At 42.7% G+C, this 19,537-nt stretch overlaps 2 protein-coding genes across 5 annotated transcripts in view; both read left to right on the top strand.

The window, feature by feature from the left end:
- Nucleotides 1-3,756, top strand: part of grik1a (glutamate receptor, ionotropic, kainate 1a) — a 30,422-nt gene extending 26,666 nt beyond the window's left edge. For 2 of the 4 annotated variants that reach the window (XM_070983026.1, XM_070983029.1), the window contains 2 exons: nucleotides 84-334; nucleotides 1,076-1,243. In XM_070983026.1, coding sequence (XP_070839127.1) covers nucleotides 84-334; nucleotides 1,076-1,201 — 377 coding nt within the window. In that variant the 3' untranslated portion in view covers nucleotides 1,202-1,243. Of the gene's footprint in view, nucleotides 1-83; nucleotides 335-1,075; nucleotides 1,244-3,187 lie in introns of those variants that run through there. The other 2 variants (XM_070983027.1, XM_070983025.1) reach the window with 2 other exon arrangements.
- A 4,138-nt stretch (nucleotides 3,757-7,894) lies between these two features.
- On the top strand, nucleotides 7,895-18,245 carry map3k7cl (map3k7 C-terminal like). Its single transcript, XM_070983351.1, has 5 exons — nucleotides 7,895-8,189; nucleotides 9,155-9,236; nucleotides 12,030-12,088; nucleotides 13,344-13,459; nucleotides 17,327-18,245. The coding sequence occupies exons 2-5, from the start codon at nucleotides 9,161-9,163 to the stop codon at nucleotides 17,505-17,507; spliced, it is 432 nt and encodes a 143-aa protein (XP_070839452.1). The 5' UTR covers nucleotides 7,895-8,189; nucleotides 9,155-9,160; the 3' UTR covers nucleotides 17,508-18,245.
- The last annotated feature ends 1,292 nt before the right edge of the window (nucleotides 18,246-19,537 follow it).

A 19,537-nucleotide genomic window follows, 5' to 3' on the forward strand; every position in this document is an offset into this window, starting at 1 on the left:
ACATGACTTTCAGACCCACCGGTGGGTTGCGGGGTTGTTCTGTCACTACATTGTGTCTTTCTATCTGCCTTCTCGCTCACCAGGTTCTCCGTATAGAGATAAAGTGACCATAGCCATCCTTCAGCTGCAGGAGGAAGGGAAGCTGCACATGATGAAGGAGAAGTGGTGGAGAGGCAACGGCTGTCCGGAGGAAGACAACAAGGAAGCCAATGCTCTGGGCGTGGAAAACATCGGCGGTATCTTCATCGTCCTGGCTGCTGGTTTAGTTCTCTCTGTGTTCGTGGCCATCGGAGAATTCATTTACAAGGCCCGCAGGAACGCCGACATAGAGGAGGTGAGTGAGGGCAAGAAACTGCTGTCCTGCTGAGTGATGATGACAAATGACTTATTAAAGGTATTTCTGCTCTGAGACTGGGAACTGGAATGAGATGGTTTAGTTGATTTTATGTTGTTAAAAATCGTGTGTAGTTTAAAAAATTAGAATATTTATGCTAATTTATTCTCGCACACATTTTCAGAGACTGAGGACAATGTTTTGTTTGTTTTTTTATGTTAGTCACTAATTAACATTTTCTAACTATAGACGTGCTTGTTAGATGTTGTTTGCTTGATCAAAATTAATTTACACAAAATCAAATTTGCTCTTACTGGAAAGATGGCTTTGTGACTGATCAGTGTCTGACAGTCCTGCACGGTTAACAGAGGGTTGAATATAGTGACAAAGCGCTGAGTCGGCAGCTACAAATGACACACAAGTCAAGCGTTCACTCACTATTATTTCTTTCTCATATGCCCAAAAACACGTCATGTAAGATGCATGTTATGCCTGGACATAATATGCTTTTATTCCGTCTTTTCAGTGATGGCTTCTCTGTTAGTCAAGCACAAAGTTTTATTCAAAACTACCATTCACATGATTAGTTCCTTTGCTTTGCCTCGTATTTGTGTCCTACATGTTGAGTTTTTCTGTTCTTACTCACATTTTTGTTTGCTGTCAGAATATTTTTTCACACGTTTGTCTCATCTCTTTTGTTTTTCCCCCCTCCATCCTTTTTTCTATGCATGCTTGTGTCAGGCCTTTTGTTTCTTTTACGGAGTGCAGTCCCGTCAGTTCCAGCGGCGTGGCTCCACCTCCTCCTCTGGCACCTCCTTATCTACTGATCTGGAGAGCGGCAGGCTACTGGGGGATGACACAGAGTAGCCATGGCAGCACATTTACTACACATACAAAGTCTAGACGTAGGTTTGTAACCAGGTGTTCCTCTCTCTGTCCCAGAAGACCTACACCTGTGTCGGCCAATCCCAATTACCATAACCATTCCACCCTCAGCACCTGCCTCTCGTGCTCACACTTCTTCCCTGCAAAATGTTTTTTGTTTACTTCTGAACTGAAGTTTTGTATTCATTTATGTCCTAAGGCCAGAGTAAGTTATGACAAAGTTTAATAAGATTACAGGGTTGTTTTATACTGTGTAACTGGGTGCATTTCAGACTTTACAGACTAGACTAGACCTCATCTTCAGGCAGGCATGCGTGCTTCATAATTGACCACCCCCTCTTATTTGCATGCTCTTATTATACAGCATGTAAGAGGCACTTTACTGATAAAAGCCCGAAAATACAGACTGCAATTAGGGAAAACACTCAGGAAAGCTGAAGTTGCAAGTTGTTAAATAAATTGTGTGAGTCAGCTGTTTGCGTCATTTCAAGCGCAAAATTATTAAACTTCAAGATAGCTTGCAAAATGAGACGTTTAAGTTCATGTAAACAGCCTTTTGCTCTGCAGTGCTGCCCTGCTGCTGCTTCTTGTTTGTAGCCTTCCAACACCAGCCCCCAAGTTTAGCTTCGTTCAGTGCAGTCTCCGTAGGCGTTGGTGTGTACTTTAGGAGCAGACTTTGAATGCCATTTGGGAAATCAAAAGATAGGAAAAGTTATTTGAATATTTTCCTCCTCATTAAGCTCGTTGGTGGACTGGTTTGGTTGGCTGAAACGTGGATAACAGTGATGGAACAACATGTCACGTTAAGGTGTCCCCTGGCGCAGATCTTAAGCCAAAAGTAAAGTTGTAATTTCATAAATAACTTCCGGTGACTGCAAGACATTTTAACTTTGGCAATAATGGATTGGATCACAGCAGGATATGAAATTTCAAGGTCTTCACTGCTCCTCTGGACTGACCTTGTTATCTAATCGCAAGATCAATTTGTCTCCAGAATAAAACCCTGATTCCAAAAAAGTTGGGATGCTGCGTAGTGCAGACGAGCTGTTTGACGAAGTGTTCTTGAGCCCATGTAGTAATATCGCCCCATCCTTGCTTTTGAACATACATGAAGTGAATGTGAGGTTTTTGCTCCTCTCTCTCAGTCTTTAAGGTGGGATTGGTACGAGGTAGGCTTTTTTCCACTGAGGCTGAGTGTTTCTGATATTCGTGGGAAACCCTGCAGGAAGCCATATTAGTTTGAAAGGCCTTCGGCAAAGCCTTCAGATAAAAGCGGGGAAGACCTTCTATGGTCCTTGGATGCAAAGACCATCAGATAAAAACGGGACAAGTTTGCGCCATGAATGATAATTTGCTCAAATAAATTTAGCGAGCACCCCCTCTGGAGGAGAGGAGAATAAAAGGCAAATAAACATGATCGAAGATTAATGAGTTCCGCGCGATGTATTATTCTGCAGAATCAAATAAGCCCGAGGCTTCTCATTTCAGATGGCCCTCTCTTTGATCATTTCAAATAATTACCATATTATGAATTCATAGCTCCCTGCATTAGGATGTTGCACAGCACACGTCCTTCATATCTTGTCTGTGTAACTGGATTTCACAATGAGACAACCGAACTCTGAGAAACTCTTTAAGGTAAATTTACAGTGTGTTTGTGTTCTGTCGTTTCTGGTGTTTGTGTGGTCAGGCTTGAGAGATGGCTTGCAGTCACTGGCTGTCACATTCAGCACATCAAGCTGAATCAAATGTCATTGCCTTAGCTTTAAAAGTGAATTAGTATAGCTTTTCAGTTAATGCTGTGTCCAGTAATTCCCTAGTTTATCCAATTATGGAGCAGCAGTATTTTTTTTATGTTAGCACATTCACACAGTCTTTAAACTCGTGGCCATAGTGCTTAATGACTTTATTGGAAATCAGCTTTATTGGTGTCTTAACCCAGGCCTGTAATTGTTTTCTCTTTGGCAGTGTGTGTCTTTCAGCACAATGATGGAGGAGTTGGGCATCTCCCTGCAGTGTTACAAAGGCATACGGAGGAGGTCGCGACCCCACAGCGGAGCAAGGTCAGCTTGCATCCTCTGTCAACCCAAACCCACCGCAAAGAGAGAGGGAGCGCGGCGAGACTCCAGCACATGAGCCTTGGAGCTACAAGAACTGATGGGACTTAGATCAGAGACTGCTCGATTGATCGCTTTCCACTCCTCGGATTTGTTTGTGAGCCTCCGGATGATGTGAAGTTGTTTCCCCATCTCCCCTGTCTTTATACTGTATGTGTATGGATAATACATTAGACAATGTACTGTAGATGTAGTTTACAAAGTCTTGGCCTTCTGTCAACATGAGTAATGTTAAAACAGGTGACGACCACGCGAATGAAAGCTCGCTCGTAGTTGAAACCATCGCTGTTCCCTCGTGGCCGTAGTCCGCTGCTCTGAGCAGTTTGCAGAGTTCAATCTGCACACTTTAAAGATACTCCCATTGTGTAAATGTGTCACGATTTCACTGATTTTCAGAGTAAAAAGATTTTTGCATTTTTTAAAAATGTTGTCCAGTTTGTTTCCGGTTGGCAGTGGTGTGTGAGCGTGCTTCTTTGTGCGCCTGCTGGCAGGCAGCAAAGTAGCTTCAGAGAGGACTGCTGAGCCAACTCTGGCCAGAGAAAAGAGATAAGGACCTCTAAGGAAAGTCAGGAACACACCTGCTGTTTTATACCCTTCAAGCACCCACATCACAGACATACCCCCCCCCCTCGGCAACACACGCACACACACGCAGCCTCACAAATGTTTGTGATCATAACATAGCTGCCTGTGCACCGGAGAAAGGATATGATACAGGGAGAAGGAAAGGACAAAATGAGAAGTTTTTTTTTTTTTTTTTAATATGCATGAAATTCTCAGGCGGCCAAAGACAAAACACAATTTCCTTGCTCCCCTGGGAGTAGCCATCTTTTTTTTTTTTTTTTTTCCTTCAAAAAGTCAATTTTTCTCTGTTTGCGGTTGTCAAATTTGAAAGCCTGAGGGAAGATCTTGTCTCCCAGTACAGACACTGGATCTCCAGCATGTGGGAAGCTTGTTTTAAAGTATGTTAAAAGTTAAATACCTCACATCAGCCACCACATTAGAATTCATGATATCAGATCATGACCCACTGAAAGAACCATAATATTAACATAAAACATTTATTTTGCAAGTCATTCCAACAAAAGCAAAGATTCCTCATAAAAGAGAAATACGCGCTGAAAGACGTTTCATGAAAACGTCAGTTGAATTAGATTTTGTTTGACTAATTTACAAAATCAATTTACTCACTGCTCAGACAAACAAGTGTGCTTTTCCACAGATTCAAAGCAGGAAGAAGATCTATCGCCCGACAGCAGTGTAAGCAGCGCGGTGGCCTTGACCCGCAGGTAATCACAATGAGGGATGAATATGTTCCCAGCAGCTGCAGCACAATTACCTCTGTGCAGCATGAATACAGAGAGGATCGATTAATATTTTCATTTTACAAATCCTTACCGTCCCCATAGCGTCCCTTCCCCATATCCTCAGGCTTGTTTCTGTCCTGTGAACTTTACCCCAGGCTAAAAGAAATGAATCTAAGAGGAAGAGGGATGTAAGAGTTCACTAATGCTCTTTGTCTCTCTGCCACCTCTTGCTTAACCCTTTAAATCTCTTCATTGCTTTACTTTCTAGTCCTTCCTTTACCGCGGTTGTCTTACTGCACACCTGCCCTGTACTCTGTCAGTGGGCCAGACTTTTACTACGTGTTGTTTTGGAAAAGCCTGTTGAAGCCAGCAATTCAGTGTTCCTGACATTCTGGAAATACTGCCACCAGTAAAATCACAATCAAGTAAAGAATACAATCATTCAGCACGCACAAATGCACTAAAGATTGGACTGGCAATGTCAATGTGAACAAATGTAGGTTAGAAACTAACTGCAGAGGGGAAAAAGAGGGAGGAAACTGCTAATGGAGCACCATAAGTATGAAATCTTAGCACAATTCAGTATCAGCAATGTCAGGACTTTTCAAAACTGACCTCCGATCTCCTGCTTTTACCAGCTAATGCAGTGACATTTCAAACAGGAAAGAGCAATAAATGGATGTAAATACTTTAGAAATGAGTGGAGTCAGAGGTTTTGTTGTGGCACTTCTCTCAGTGGATTGTGTGCGCCGGTTTGTCTGCATCCTTAGAGAACTGGACCGAGCTTTTCTTAATCTCTTCATGTAATGAGTTTTCTCTTTTTTGGTATTCAGATTAATTCTGGGATTGAGCTCCGTCCAATGTAATAGCGTTTGCTTGCCTCTAATCTCCTAACCCCATAATTCTTAATCAAAACCAAAGTCAGTATTTTTTTTTATCATTATCTAATCCATCATGAATAAGGCCATGGATTACAACTCTGACCTTGGCATTCTGCACGGCTGAGCACGACTCCGCTCCTCCTCGCTAACCTGAGGCGACCTCACCTGAATCACCCACAGAAACTATTTGCTGCAATGATCCTGAGACACAGAGCCCTAAACCTGGCGGTGGAGGGGTGAAAGAGAAATGGGGAGAGGTGAAGGGATAGTGACATCTGTCTGTTTGTGCTCTGAGTAAGAAGGTCAGAGATTATGATCCATACTTCTATACCTCTGGCACAGATGAGCAGAGAGAGATTGAAAGTAAAACTCTAGAGAAAGCAAGATAGAGAGACGGCTCAAAGAGTTGTTTTTGACATTCCAAATTGCCCAAAGGGCAGAATATTACAGACGGATAAATCGAACCACCTTGTATAAAACAGCATTATAAAAATCAGCTTTACATCAGAAAGAATTAGCATATTTCTTGTGGTATTTCTAACTCTCTGTGCAAATCTCGCAAAACCTTCAAACCTGTCACGTCTGGTTTATGTACCACTACACGATACTCAACTGTACGCCCAAAAACCGTACATACAAGTACAGAAGAGTCAAATTTAAACTACGACTCAGGTGTAAAAGAGTGGCAGACGTTTGAGCGAGCCCCATCCATCACAATGAGATGAACAGTCTCTGGGGCTGATAAGGCAGGTCTGTGTCAACAGCCTGTCAATGAAGACAAACGAGGAGGAGGAAGACTCTTGGAGGTGCAGGCCATCATTTATTTCTCTCTGTTTGTCTCTCTGTCTCACTTTCTCTGCTACCTTCTGAAAGCCTGGCTGTAAATAATGCAGGAGGAATTCAGGTGTGCAGGTGAACTGGTCTTATATACAGTAAAACTGCACTAATTCTGTCAGTGGGCGGCAGAGCCTGATGTATGATGCTTCTTTCCTCTTCATACCCTTCCTCATATTATCATTATGATAATGTTTAGGCCTATTATGAATTCTGGTTATGCACATTCATGCACTCACCTTCACTCATTTGACTGCATATAAAGTCACCAGATGGAATCCAGGGTGTGGTGCCTTTTTCCCAAGTTGCATTTTATTTTATTTTTTCAGCAACTCTGGACTCTTCAAATCAAACACAAATCACTGCTGCTGTGTGAAAACAAGAATTCTCTCCATCAACTTTTTCTGAGCAAATAACTGACTGAATTAACTGAATTTCCTCAAACTGGGAAACATCTCTTTCAATTTATCTGAAAAATTCAAAATCGCAGAATTTGATGGTGCATTGTTTTCATTGAACAGCTACGAGAAGTAAGTAAGTCAAGTTTGGCATTATGGACATGACTATCTTAGTTTGATGGAACCAGAAGTGATCATAATTGGATGAGCATGTGGAGCTGGGGAGGATACGTATGGCTACACCTGTACCCTGACTGGTTCTCACTGAGAACCGAAGGACCCACTGAAGCAACTTCTTGATCACAAGGTAGCCCAGACCTAAAGCATAAGCTGCTTTATCGTCTATTTCAATCCAAATGGGACCATAATTTACAAAATGAACATCATGCTGCATTGAAGAAGACTTAAAAGTAGTGATAGAGACCATGAACTCATTAAGAAACTGTTTATTGAGGTAATAAATCAAGAGAGAAGTGAGTTAACACACAATCTGACTTCTTTTTGCAACTAGTGGAGTCGCCCCCTGTTGGCCATTAGGAAGAATGCAGGTTTAAGGCACTTAGACATCAGCTTCACTTTTCAGACCCGGAAACTCCATCCACTTATTATATTGTCTATGTTTGCAAGAAAATCTTCTGAAAAAATGTTTAAATCCCAGTCTGAGTCACAGGTGTTATGATGCGTGGGCCTAAACAATAAACAGACAAAAAACAAAAACATTTGGTGGAGTGTCCCTTTAAAAAGCCACCTTTAAGTGGCTGAATCACACCACTGTGTAGACTATGTACTGCAAAGAAACTCCCCTTAACATCCCCAGTTCTATTCCCTAAACAACAAAAACGGATAAACAGACTAGGATGCTCTATTTTCTTCTTGACTATTATAGCATGAGATGTTCATTCTGAGCAACTGTCTCATTGCACAGTTATTGCACAGCCAAAGACCATCCCAGCGGCATGACCATGTCACTCAAAGCAGTGCTGGAGCAATGGGCATTTTTGCGGGCTGGAGTCATGTCATCTGAGACATTTAATTGGGCCCGGGCCGCCACAGGGGGACAGCGGACGGCATTCCTCCACCGCCTGCGCCCTGTTGTGTTGCTCTGCGCCGCGTGGCCGCACTCCGTGGATAACATGTCCCATGCCCACGTAAAGTCGATCTGCGGGAGCGCCTCTGACTGACACCAGGGCAGCGGACGCCTCGACTATGGTGGAAAACTTCTGAGTACAAAATAATACAGTTGGAGTCTCCAGAGGGACGCGGTGGGCAACTCTCGGAGATCTTGGCAGCGGCTGAGTGACGGAGCTGCGCTTTTCCTGAAGAGACCTCCGCAGAGGTCCCGACCGGGAGCAGACAGTCACCACTGAGGACGCGCACTGCTTCCCCAAACTTTTTAATACGGAATTTCCTGGCTCGGGTTCGTGCTGCTTCAGGTAACAACGACCTGCAGGTCCAGATGGATCCTTTTTCAGCTCCACAGTGCATGCAAGAGCTAGTCCATGTGTGAAAAAAGCTAGTCTCCATCATAATGTGGATTACAGTGTGTGCCTTCATTGTGTGCAGTGTGTGCACTTACTATCACTCATATTTTGATACAATGCGTGTTTTGATCAGTTCAAAATCGACCTTTCATCCCCTTCCCAAACACTGAGAGAGACTAATTAAAAAAGTGCTTATTTGCTGGATGTAGAAGGTCATTGAGGTACAGTATGTTGTGTGAGACAGAGGGTTTACCGGGGTTAAAGCAGGCAAATGCCCTGATATAAAAAGCCTGTACCTTCACTGGAGGGGGGCATACCAAAACCCAGACCTCAGAGCCAGTCTGTCAAAGCTCCCTAATTATTTAATCCTGCTGCAACTCTAAATGCATGATGAAACTGGTGTGTGTGTGTGTGTGTGTGCATGTGTCTGTGATCACAAGACCCCACACTGGTGTGGTTTAATCACATGCTTTTTCAAACAGTCTGCAGACTTTCATTCCAGCTGAACGCCACACCTGCTGAGTTCAGTGTTGAGCTTTTCTCTCTGATTAAAATCACAATCATGGACTAGCCCGGAATACAAACAGCACTGTTCGCCTCGGACACTACACAGACATCACAGAGGGACTGGTGATTAATATGCTGATTTGATCAAAAAATGAATTGTTTGGTCCATAAAATGAATTCGCATCGGAAGCAATTTGTCATTAAGTTTCTTGCACTGTCCAAGCAACAGTTTAAAACCCAGAGTCGTGCAAAACAGAACAAGGCAGGAGGAAATCACCGTCTTAATGAAGCTGGAAAATGTCTGTTTTCAGCTGATAAACTAATCGTTTGATTATTACATAATCACTCGTCTTTCATGAGGCCCTTTTGATGGTGCTAACAGCTCTGTTTTGTGCTGTGGCCTCATGAAGGGATAAATGATCACCTCAACCAGAAGAGTGTCTCCTGATAAATCTGAAGTTAGAATCGCCTTCAGCCTCGACGACACATCAGGTAAACACACACGCACCCACAGCCACCCACACACACTGCCATACGCTCATTTCACACAGGCAAACACACACACACGCACACACACACACACACACACACACACACACACACACACACACACACACACACACACACACACACACACACGAACACCTGTGTTCCACTATCTCAAAATGATTGCAACAACTTATTTTGAGTTACCCAATTGCTCATTTAACACCCGACAAAGCTCGGAGCTCTACTCTTACTGCATTTCCAGTATGTGTGGTAACACATGCACGACATTCTTCCCACCAAAACAGACAAGGCACAATCTGCCCATGCCTCCCACCCTCCACACACACACGCACGCACGCACGCACGCACGCACGCACGCACGCACGCACGCACGCACGCACGCACGCACGCACACCCTATCACTTTAACTGTGTTCATTCTTCTAAGCTGTAGCTGAGACAGGTGCCCCCTCTATTTCTGTAAGACCGCAGCATATTAAAAAAAACAACCACACATGCATGTGTGCAGCTGTGCGCTTGCAAAACGCACGTGTGCACCATCGTTAGCAATTCTGCAGCGTTCCATGTGACTAACATTTTTCAATCTTCAGTTAAAACATGCACAGTTCTCTGTCCCACGCACACATAACCTACCTATGGTAGGTACTGTCTGTCTGTCAGGATGTTTTACTGCAGTGGGGCCAGGCACTGGGACAGCAGCTGCAGCTATGCAATGGCAGAGTCAGGTTTCCCCTCTAATACTAACAGTGTCCCGCTGCCTGATTCACTGTTCAGCTTTTAGAACACTGGCCTATATTTATAAGCAGTTAACACTTCTAGTCCCACTCCACCCACCTCTGATCCCCCTGTCTTTCTCTTAGGAAGTGAGATGAAGGGCTGTAGTAGGAACGACACCCACTACTCCCACTCTGAGCAGAGAGTCATTGAACAGTGAAATCATTGAATTCTGCTTGTTTGTGCATGGCGACATGGCCTCTTCCTGAATCATTTTTTTGTTTCTTAATCGTTCGCATCGCTGTTCCCTTGTGTCTATCTTGTTTCTTCATTTCATCCATCTCCATGTTCATCCATCAGTATTTTTTTCTTATTCAGTGTAGTTTCACCTCACTTTCCAGTGAGTTTTTGTCTGCTTGTGGACATAGTCAGTAGCACGATTACCTGCCTTGCTTTAGTTTTAGTTGTAGCCCCAGAGCTGTTCAGGCACAATCCGACCCCAGCCTCCAAAATATTCCCCAGACGATCATGTTGTCGTCTCTTTGAACTCGTGTTTCTCGGCAGGGGGGCTGAGACCTGTGCTCCGTCTGGGGATCATCCTCTAGGCCCCTCATGACTTCATGCCAGGCATAGTTATAACCCCATACTGTGTCAATCCTAAGCATGAGAACTGTATTTATTCCACATCATAATTGGCCCCATGGCTGCAGGCAGGCCCGCTAATACTCCTGCTTTTAGAAGGTTGCATCATCCCAGGATTCTCCACATGTGTTCCACAACTCCAGGGGGACATTACTGGCGAGGCAGACGCTAGTGCAGACAACCTGTCTGTCTGTCTGTCTGTCTGTCTGTCTGTCTGTCTGTCTGTCTGTCTGTCTGTCTGTCTGTCTGTCTGTCTGTCTGTCTGTCTGTCTGTCTGTCTGTCTGTCTGAATCCCTCTCTGTCCATACATCTGGCCTGTCTGTTCTTTCTGCCCACTGTGTTTGTCTGCTCACATAGTTGCCCCCCTGTACTCTTACCCTGCCTGTCTTTCAGTCTGACAGCTCATTACTGCTATACAGTAAGAGGACATGGCTCATTTATAAGTGTAGCACTGTGTTGCTATGATGTGGTGTCATATAAGAGGCCCCTATAGTGTTTCATTTGTGGCCATTTATGAGGGAGAGAAAAGCATTAAAGCAACTGCCTGTAAGTCATTTGGCTGTGCATCAAGGACATACAGCAAACAATATTTATGAAAAAGTTAAAGGATAAATTGTTGCTTGTTTGTCTTTCTGCTTTTTTAAAGGACGGAGCTGCAGCACTGCAAGCTTCCTGCAATGCTTCCAACATATCAAAACAGTTGCTGCATGCATTTGTATCACCACATGATTCTGACTTATATTTGACAAGAAAATGACACTAATTAAATTAAAGGAAATCACTCTGAAAACCAGAAGTGGAAAGTACAATAAATACTGGATCATTCATTGCATTCAGGAGACAAACGTTGTACTTTTCACTCCACTACATTTATCTGATAGCTACAGTTACTAGTTATTTTGCACATTAAGATTTTAGACAAAACAAGAATGATCATCTGATCAAAAGATGCGCTGTTATAGTTACATGTTAGTGCTGCAATACAGTACTACATTGATTAGAAATATATGATCACTACATTTTAATAATTACTACTATTTTTGATGTTTTAAGTACATTTTGTGCACTTCCTCTAAATGTTTACTCAAGTAGAAACATTTATTTCTTCACAGCTGCAATTTAATGCTGCTTTTGATTTTAAGTAGAACATCTGAGTACTTGTTCCACCATTGCAGAAACCGTACTGTCTGCTTTGGAACATGCTCAGCAGTAAGGGGTATGCAATTTGTAGTAATACAAAACCATCAAATTACAATGTTAAATTGTTGGTATTGTCGACCAATATATGATCACTGTAACTATCACTATCATTGTACTGATTATTCTTTGTGTTTAGGTCAATATTTAATCAATGGCATTCTAAATATTATTATTTCCACAATAATCAGTCATAACTAAATAATATCTTCTGTTTCAATAGATGTAAAAGATGTGGAGGACCTCCCTCAGACTTTCCCGGAACTTGAACAGCGATTACAGGTACTCAGTACATACTGCAGCATCACATCACACTGAGCACACACACCTCATTCACAGAGCGGCGCAGGAGAGGAGCGGCAGAATATGGAAGAGAAGACAGTGAATTTAAATTCACAGTGCTGGTAAAGAACAGAATTACAAGCCTTTAAAGGAAAAATCCATCAATCCTGAACAAAGCTATTAGTGTTTTGAATTTCATGTCTGGCTGTTTTGCAGCTTAATGCTGCATCTTTATAATGCTATTAATTATGCCATTATTATAAATAACTAACTCACAATTGACCAGAATCCTGCAATAAACTGGCCGATCAGTGGTTAGCGCTGTTGCCTGACAGCTAGAAAGTCCAGTGTTCGATTCCCAACTTTCTCTGTGGAGTTTCAATGCTTGTGTGGGTTTTTCCCCCTGCTGTCAAAACATGCATCATAGGTCAGCGCTCTTAACCACTGGCTCATGAGAAGTTGGTCCCTGGGCACTGCACACTGGCTGCTCCTCAGGGAAAATGCACAGCAGAAATTTCACTTTCCTGTATTAAGTATCATTATGTGAGGAATGGTGGAATTTTAGGGTAGAAACTGAATCTGTACCTGCAACCTGTGTGTGCAGAAGCGTGGGTTTAGCTTACCCACCCTTTGAATCAGTGTTTTTCCTGTGTGCAATCGCTCTGCTATTAGTGTTGTCATTGAATTATCCTTCACCGTGCGCCAGTGTCAGGGTCACATAAAGTGCATGTTGGTTTAGAGTATCAAATGAGAACAGGAGTACCAGGCCAATGAATGATACACTCCATACACCGAACAACAGGCTAACGGAGGCTGCCAAGTATCACATCATAAATTTCAATTAATAGGACAGTGAGCATTTTTTGTCTTTTGCAACCTTGCAATCTTCTGATCTGGTCTCAGACATGCTAGTTCTCACTTGTCCTCAAGCGCAGCAATGTCACATTTCACCAGTCGTGATATCTGCAGCAGATTTCATGAATGTTCTTCCATCACTGCTGGAGATAACCTGTCATGGATCAAAGTACTTGACAATGTTGCTGCTGGGGCACTGTGGGAGAGGTCAGATGGTCACTGAAGCCATTAGGGATTATCCCTTTAGCAGCCTTTTAGCATAAGTAGTGATTAGAAACAATGTCAGGGAAAAGAGAATTTGCAGGTCCAGGTCTGAAAATAGCGCTGCTTGTGTGATATTTGTTTCGCTTAGTAGCGGGTATCTCTCTGATATCACAGCTCTCTCTCTGGCCTCTTGCAGCCAGTGCCCCCCTGTGTGTCTCTGAGAGAGAGCGTTCAGGTGTACAAGGAGCACTGCAGGATGGCGAGAGAGTTTCACCAGGTCAAACACGAGATCGCCATGCTTGAGGACCGCAAGTAAGTCCCTTTGTTAAATAAAATGGGAGATCCATACTGATAGATTTCTGAAGTATGAGTAGCATTACAACAGTGTGAAAATACTTTCTTAAGTAAAAGTACATGAGTGTTAGAATCCAAAAAATGTTAAGTATCAAAAGCAAATGTGTTCATTGTGTAGAGAGGGCCATTTCTCAATAATATAGTTATAATATTCAAATATAATAATTGATTCGTTATTCTGTTCATCACTTTAATGTTGCAGCTGGGAGAGGTGGAGCTAATTTCAGCCACTTTATATACTGCTGTATAGCTTTCAACGACGCATCATAATTAATTAGTTAGTTATATGTTGTGTTAATAATCTGAATCAACAAAGCAACCAGTAACTAAAGCTGTCAGATAAGTGGAGTGGAGTACAATATTTCCCTCTGAAATGTAGAGTAGAGGTAGAAAGTAGCAGAAAATGGAAATACTCAAGTAAAGTACAAAGCTCTATATATGCATACAGTACTCGAGTAAATGTGCTCAGTTACTTTCCACCACTGAGGAGAGCAAATGCGCTTCTAAGACTGCAAGGCATTTCGGATCAGAGTGGCCACCAGATGGCACATGTTAACAGCTTCCATACAGCATTTAGCACACCGTCTCCTGAGACTGCTCTAGGTAAGATGATATTTGAGCAGCTGGTAATATATAACTTTGATTTCAGATGTATTTTTTTTTACTATTGAAATTACTTTTAATTTAGAAACAAGATCAAGCATGTGTGATGAGTGTGGGTGTGAAGGTTGCTCTGTACAATGGGTTTCTTTTGTTGAGTCAGGGTCATATCTGGGAAAAGTAACGCCTCTGCTGGGGTGAGTATTACACCAACTGCAACCCTTGTCAGGTGTAATTGAGCGAGAGCTGCTTTATGTGTTAATGCACATATGTGCTGTGTATACATAAGCAGGGGTGTGTAACACACAAACAGTGCGCACTGTCCCCTGTCCCCTCAGCAGCTGTGGGTAGTCTTAGCAGAGGGATTTTCAAGACCCTTGCCGTTACCCCACCACACCTACACACACACACATACAGACACACACACACACACCACTTGGCAGTTCCTAAATAGAGAACAGCAGGCAGACTGTGATGGGATGACTTTAGCCTTGAGTTTAGATAAGAACGTGATGAGTCATGCCGGTAGAAACTCTTGGTTCTCTCTTTTCACACCGTCGCTCATGCCAACATCGATTGACACGTACACATACACAGAGTTAGATGAACTCTCACGATGAATTGAAGCACAACTAGAAACCAGTGGAGGCAGTGCAACAAGTCATGCTTTTACTCCAATACTAAGAATATAATGTTATTCTTATATCTTTATATGAATATCTTCATATTCTCTTCAGATATGCATGATAATGAACGTTTTGTTACTTCCCATATGGGGAAGATTACAATAATGTGTTGCAAGGTTGACAACAGGAACAAGACTTTAACACACCGCGGAGGGATTTTCCAAAAATCACTCTGTCTGCTTTTGGTCAGTATCAAGTTGTGCTGTAGCACTCATCTGTATTGTGAATTTTAACCCCTGTAACTCCCCAGTTTTTACTAAATCAGTCAATTCCATCAAGCCAATGAACTCAACATAACATCAACAAAAACATTGATCTCGTAAAGCTGGAAAAACCCTCCTCAGCATGTACCGAAATGTTGACTCAGACATTGATACGAGGCCTAATGTTGTCAAGTCTGATACTGGTATCATTATGATACAAAGAGATTACGCAAGAGGTTGGCCCATTGTGAAATAGTCATAAAAATTTGACTTTCCTTTTCAACATTCATGTCTGTGTTAAAAGTTTTGAATTTATTTTGGGACACAGGGCAAGGTATTTGTGTTCTCTGGTTGCTGGATGAATTCTTTTCAATTGAAAAAGATCTCTTCTCCTTTTTGAGGCTCTCTCTGTCACTCATGCATACACACACACACACACACACACACACACACACACACACACACACACACACACACACACACACACACACACACACACACAAATATGCATGTGCACAAGCGTGTTTAAACTTGTTTGAAGCATTTGAATCACTCATCTTTTCCTGTAATTCAGTGTTTTGTATGGAGTGTAAAATCATAAACTACAGTAAGCACATGTCCTCCTTCTTGTTTCGGGCGGGCATGTGATATTAAATATTAAAACATGGCCTTAAAACATGTGCTTATCAACTCAGATTCCCAGCCTCAGAGAAACGTATAAAAACTAGAAACAGATTGTTGATGCAGAGACTCACTTACCATTTTTTGTTATCATTCCTCATTTGTGGATATGGCCTTTCGGGGAATGAATTGTCGGAACCTGATATTCTTAGGACACGAGGATTTAAAATGAATAGTCAGTTGAAACTGAGAAATTAGCATTTCATTATTTAAGCTGACTGTTAATGACAGGTCGTTTTGGACTCAGCAAGTTCAACAAGGTCTTTCCATGTAAACATGACACCTTGCATACCGTATTAATTCTAAAGAAAATGTGATTTTAACTAAATGTTAATTGAAACAAAGTCGAGAAATAGTCAATCTGATCTTTGTTTCCTCAACATAGTTGGAAGATTTTCTGTCATCCTGTCACATGTGTGTGTGAATTAAGCTCAAATGTATATGAATCTGATGCCTTTAAATCCCTTAACATCACATCCAAGTGAATAAAAACCAGTGCAGCCATCATTAAAGCTCCACAGCAGCACGTATTGTCGAATATAGACTCCTTTTCCTCTTTGTTGATGCTGCTGTTATGTGACTTGGCACTTCCCAGCTGTAATACAACACTGACACTCTCTGAGGCCATGACGCGCACATTCTACACGTACGTGTGTGTGCGTGTATGCTTACACTGCCTTTCAAAGTCCAAAGGCTGATCTCTTCCCAGAGTGTGAAATCGCTGTTTGCCAGGCAAAGTCAGGTCATGCTGTCTAAACCAGAGCTGGAGTTTTTCATTTCGGTTGGGCTTCGTTGGCAAAGATAGTTGTGATGGGAAAAGTATTTGCTAGTTTGTTATGTTATTTATTGTGTCATGTACATACAAGGCAAGATACCAAAAATACCAGTGGAGCAGAGAAACATTTGTCAGGCCAGAACAAACCTGATCAAATCTGCCACAAACTCATCAGAAATGAAAGACATTTTACTAATAAATAAGCAATTAGCAATATAAGATAATGCACTTCATCTCAGTCTCTTCAGGGAGACCATGAAACCTGCCTGAGTGGTGGTCATGTGCCTGAATGTGATTGTGCTCGAACTGTTTTTCATGACCAATATGTTTGGAACTTAGCTTCATGCCAAATATCAACACAACAATTTGCTCTGAGTATCTTCAATATTGCACAGTGTTTGGCCGTGGCCCGCCAAATGCCTTACTTACTTATTCCACAGTGGTTGCCTTTGTTGCTCAACAGGATCAATGTTTGTTCCCCAGCTCAGCCCTTTCTTTAAGTTTGCATTGCGTCCATACTTATTTTGGTTTCTCTGGTTTCCGCCCACATTCTACAAACAAGATAGCTGGAGAATCTGAATTGCTCATAGGTATGACTATGCGTCTGCCAATCTGCCTTTCTCTGAACTGACAACCTGCTATGGGTGTTTCCCCGCCTCTGGCCAAACTGGGACAGTCTCTGGCTTTTCACAATAACTTCAGTGAGAAGAGATAAACAAACATTGATGAATAAAGAAATGACTCCACAGCCAATTAATTGCAGCTTTTGGAGAAACACTACACTGCTAATGCATTTTGATGAGTTTTTTTTTTTTCTTTTTTAAATGAATAGAAGAATGTGCACCTGCTGCTATAATCTGCATCTCACACATCCACTTAGGCGGAAGTTGCTGGCAGAGCTGGTGGAGGATGAGAAGGTGGCCGTGGAGATCGCCCGCCTGGAGGAGGAGTTTCGGCGTCTAACGGAGGAGAACCGCGCCTTGGTGACTGTCCACAACGAGCGCGCCCGGCAGCTGGAGAGCCTCTGCTTGCCCAATCGAACGAGGCAGGACTCCTCGTGACCTCTGGCCTCCGCCGAACCTGAGACCTCTGAACATCCAGCTGACGCCAGGCCAGGAAAACCAAGCAGAAACAAAGGCTCAGCTAACGCTCGTTCTACACAGTCAGTGAATCAGCTAATTACACAGAAAGGCGCCGTGTTTATTCATGTCTGAGTCATTTGTTTGAACCACAGACTGTACTGTCATCATCAGTGTGAAGTTGTTATAGTGATTGTACCGAGCTATGACACAAGGCCGCTTTTCTGGGTGCTGTTTTGTCATTATGTTATCTTGCAGAACCCTCCTGGTTGCTATTGCAATACCTCACAGCTTGTTTATACGATACCAGCTGCTGTGAATGTGACCAGATATTCTTATATCTGTCTCAGGTCCTGTGGAGACTCAGATCTTTTACCCGAGGTCTGTGGAGGGAGCTAAAGGTGGTATGATGTGGTCCAAATGTTGTATTTTGAGGAGTCCCCCCCCCAACACTTGCCATTCAAAGTTCCTGTTATGATAAAAAAAAAAAAAAAAGGAAATGAGATGAGTGTTTAAGACAATGTCAGGGGTCGGGGGAGTTACAGCCATTTGTGAGGAACAGCAAAAGAAGAAGGGTGACTATCCGTTTCACAATAAGTATCTGCGGCGACACAACACTGTAAGGGTTGTACATTTTCTGATGTCACGTGTCTCACCCACCTTTTGAAGGGGAAGTATACAACAAGAGAAACTGTTGCTTATCATCCTCGTCTATTAATAAAATGCCTTTTATTTTAACGCCAGCATCAGTTCCTTGGTTTCATTTCTCCAAGCCGGGGCTGTTGTGTTTGCTGTGTGCTTTATGATGGTATTGCAGCACTTACATGGAAAAGGGAACTGGTTCTTTTTTTTTATGAGGGAGATTAGCTCATTCTGGAATTATGAAACTGTCACCTGATTGGCCAGTTAGACTCTGGCAGGCCTCCCTCTTCCTCCCTCAACTCATGTGACATTGAAAACAGTGTTTTGTAGTGATACTTTGCTGCCTTGTGCCTCTGTGCAAAACTCACTTGCAAAATTTGATCACGACAGCATTTCTCTGGAAGTATTAATGCACAGCTGTGGCCATCCTTTCACAGACAGTTGGTAAACATTTCCTCAGCCACTTTCTGAAACTTCGAAGGCCACAAGAAAAATCTGAAATTGAAAATTCATATGCGGACAAGTGTTCAATTATGTTCAGTTGTGTGTCGGTACTGTCTTACAGCTTTTTGCTGATTGTACCTCTGCCAGGAAGCTACGCTCTCTCTCTCTCTCTCTCTCTCCCCCCCCCCCTCTCTCTCTCTCTCTCGCTCTCTGTCTCTCTCTGACACAGACACACACTCGCAAACACAAACACAACAAAGAAGACTTGAACTGCACTTCCAGAAAGATTTCCTGCTCCCCCCACATGATATGAGACAACAAGGACCCTCTGAGAACGCAGTATCCTCTGTCTTCTTGCAGTAGGTCAGTTTCATTTTTCAACACAGTTTTTGCCCAACTTGTTCTCAAAATACACTGTGTCGGCAATTAGTAGAGTAAGCCCAGACAACTGTAAGTCTGAGGACACAGACAACAGACTATATCCTGTTTAAACACTGGGGTTTTATTCCCAACCTCCACCTTAATCTCTCAAATTGTGTTTGGGGTAAATCTATAAAGGGATTTTCTGGGAAAAGTTTACCAGACGGATCCAAGGGTGGGTTTGGTGTGGACAGGGAAACTGCTTGCTCATCCCATATCAGCAGGAGTGCGTGAGTCAGCGCTTGCTCTGCTACACCCAGAGTTGTTGCGACACACACACACACACACATTGTCATGTTTCTATCACTTCAGAGGACATTGACTTACATTCTCTTTCTGGGGACTTACCCTCACTGTGACCCTCACCTGTGACCTTAACTCAAGTCTCCGCCCTAAAATGCGATAGTTTACATTATGGGGACCTGCACTTTGTCCCCATAAGTGAGGCAAGTCCCCACAATGTGACTGTGTAAACAGATTTATGTCCCCACAACATGAGTAATACA

The sequence above is a fragment of the Chaetodon trifascialis genome, chromosome 16 (assembly GCF_039877785.1).
Source record: "Chaetodon trifascialis isolate fChaTrf1 chromosome 16, fChaTrf1.hap1, whole genome shotgun sequence".
In the NCBI taxonomy this organism is placed as follows: domain Eukaryota; kingdom Metazoa; phylum Chordata; class Actinopteri; order Chaetodontiformes; family Chaetodontidae; genus Chaetodon; species Chaetodon trifascialis.

Coding starts and splice junctions, on each gene's coding strand:
- map3k7cl (XM_070983351.1), top strand. CDS start 9,161: ATGATCACCTCAACCAGAAGAGTGTCTCCTGATAAATCTGAAGTTAGA. Junction 9,237..12,029: donor CAGCCTCGACGACACATCAG/GTAAACACACAC, acceptor CTGTTTCAATAG/ATGTAAAAGATGTGGAGGAC. Junction 13,460..17,326: donor GCCATGCTTGAGGACCGCAA/GTAAGTCCCTTT, acceptor ACATCCACTTAG/GCGGAAGTTGCTGGCAGAGC.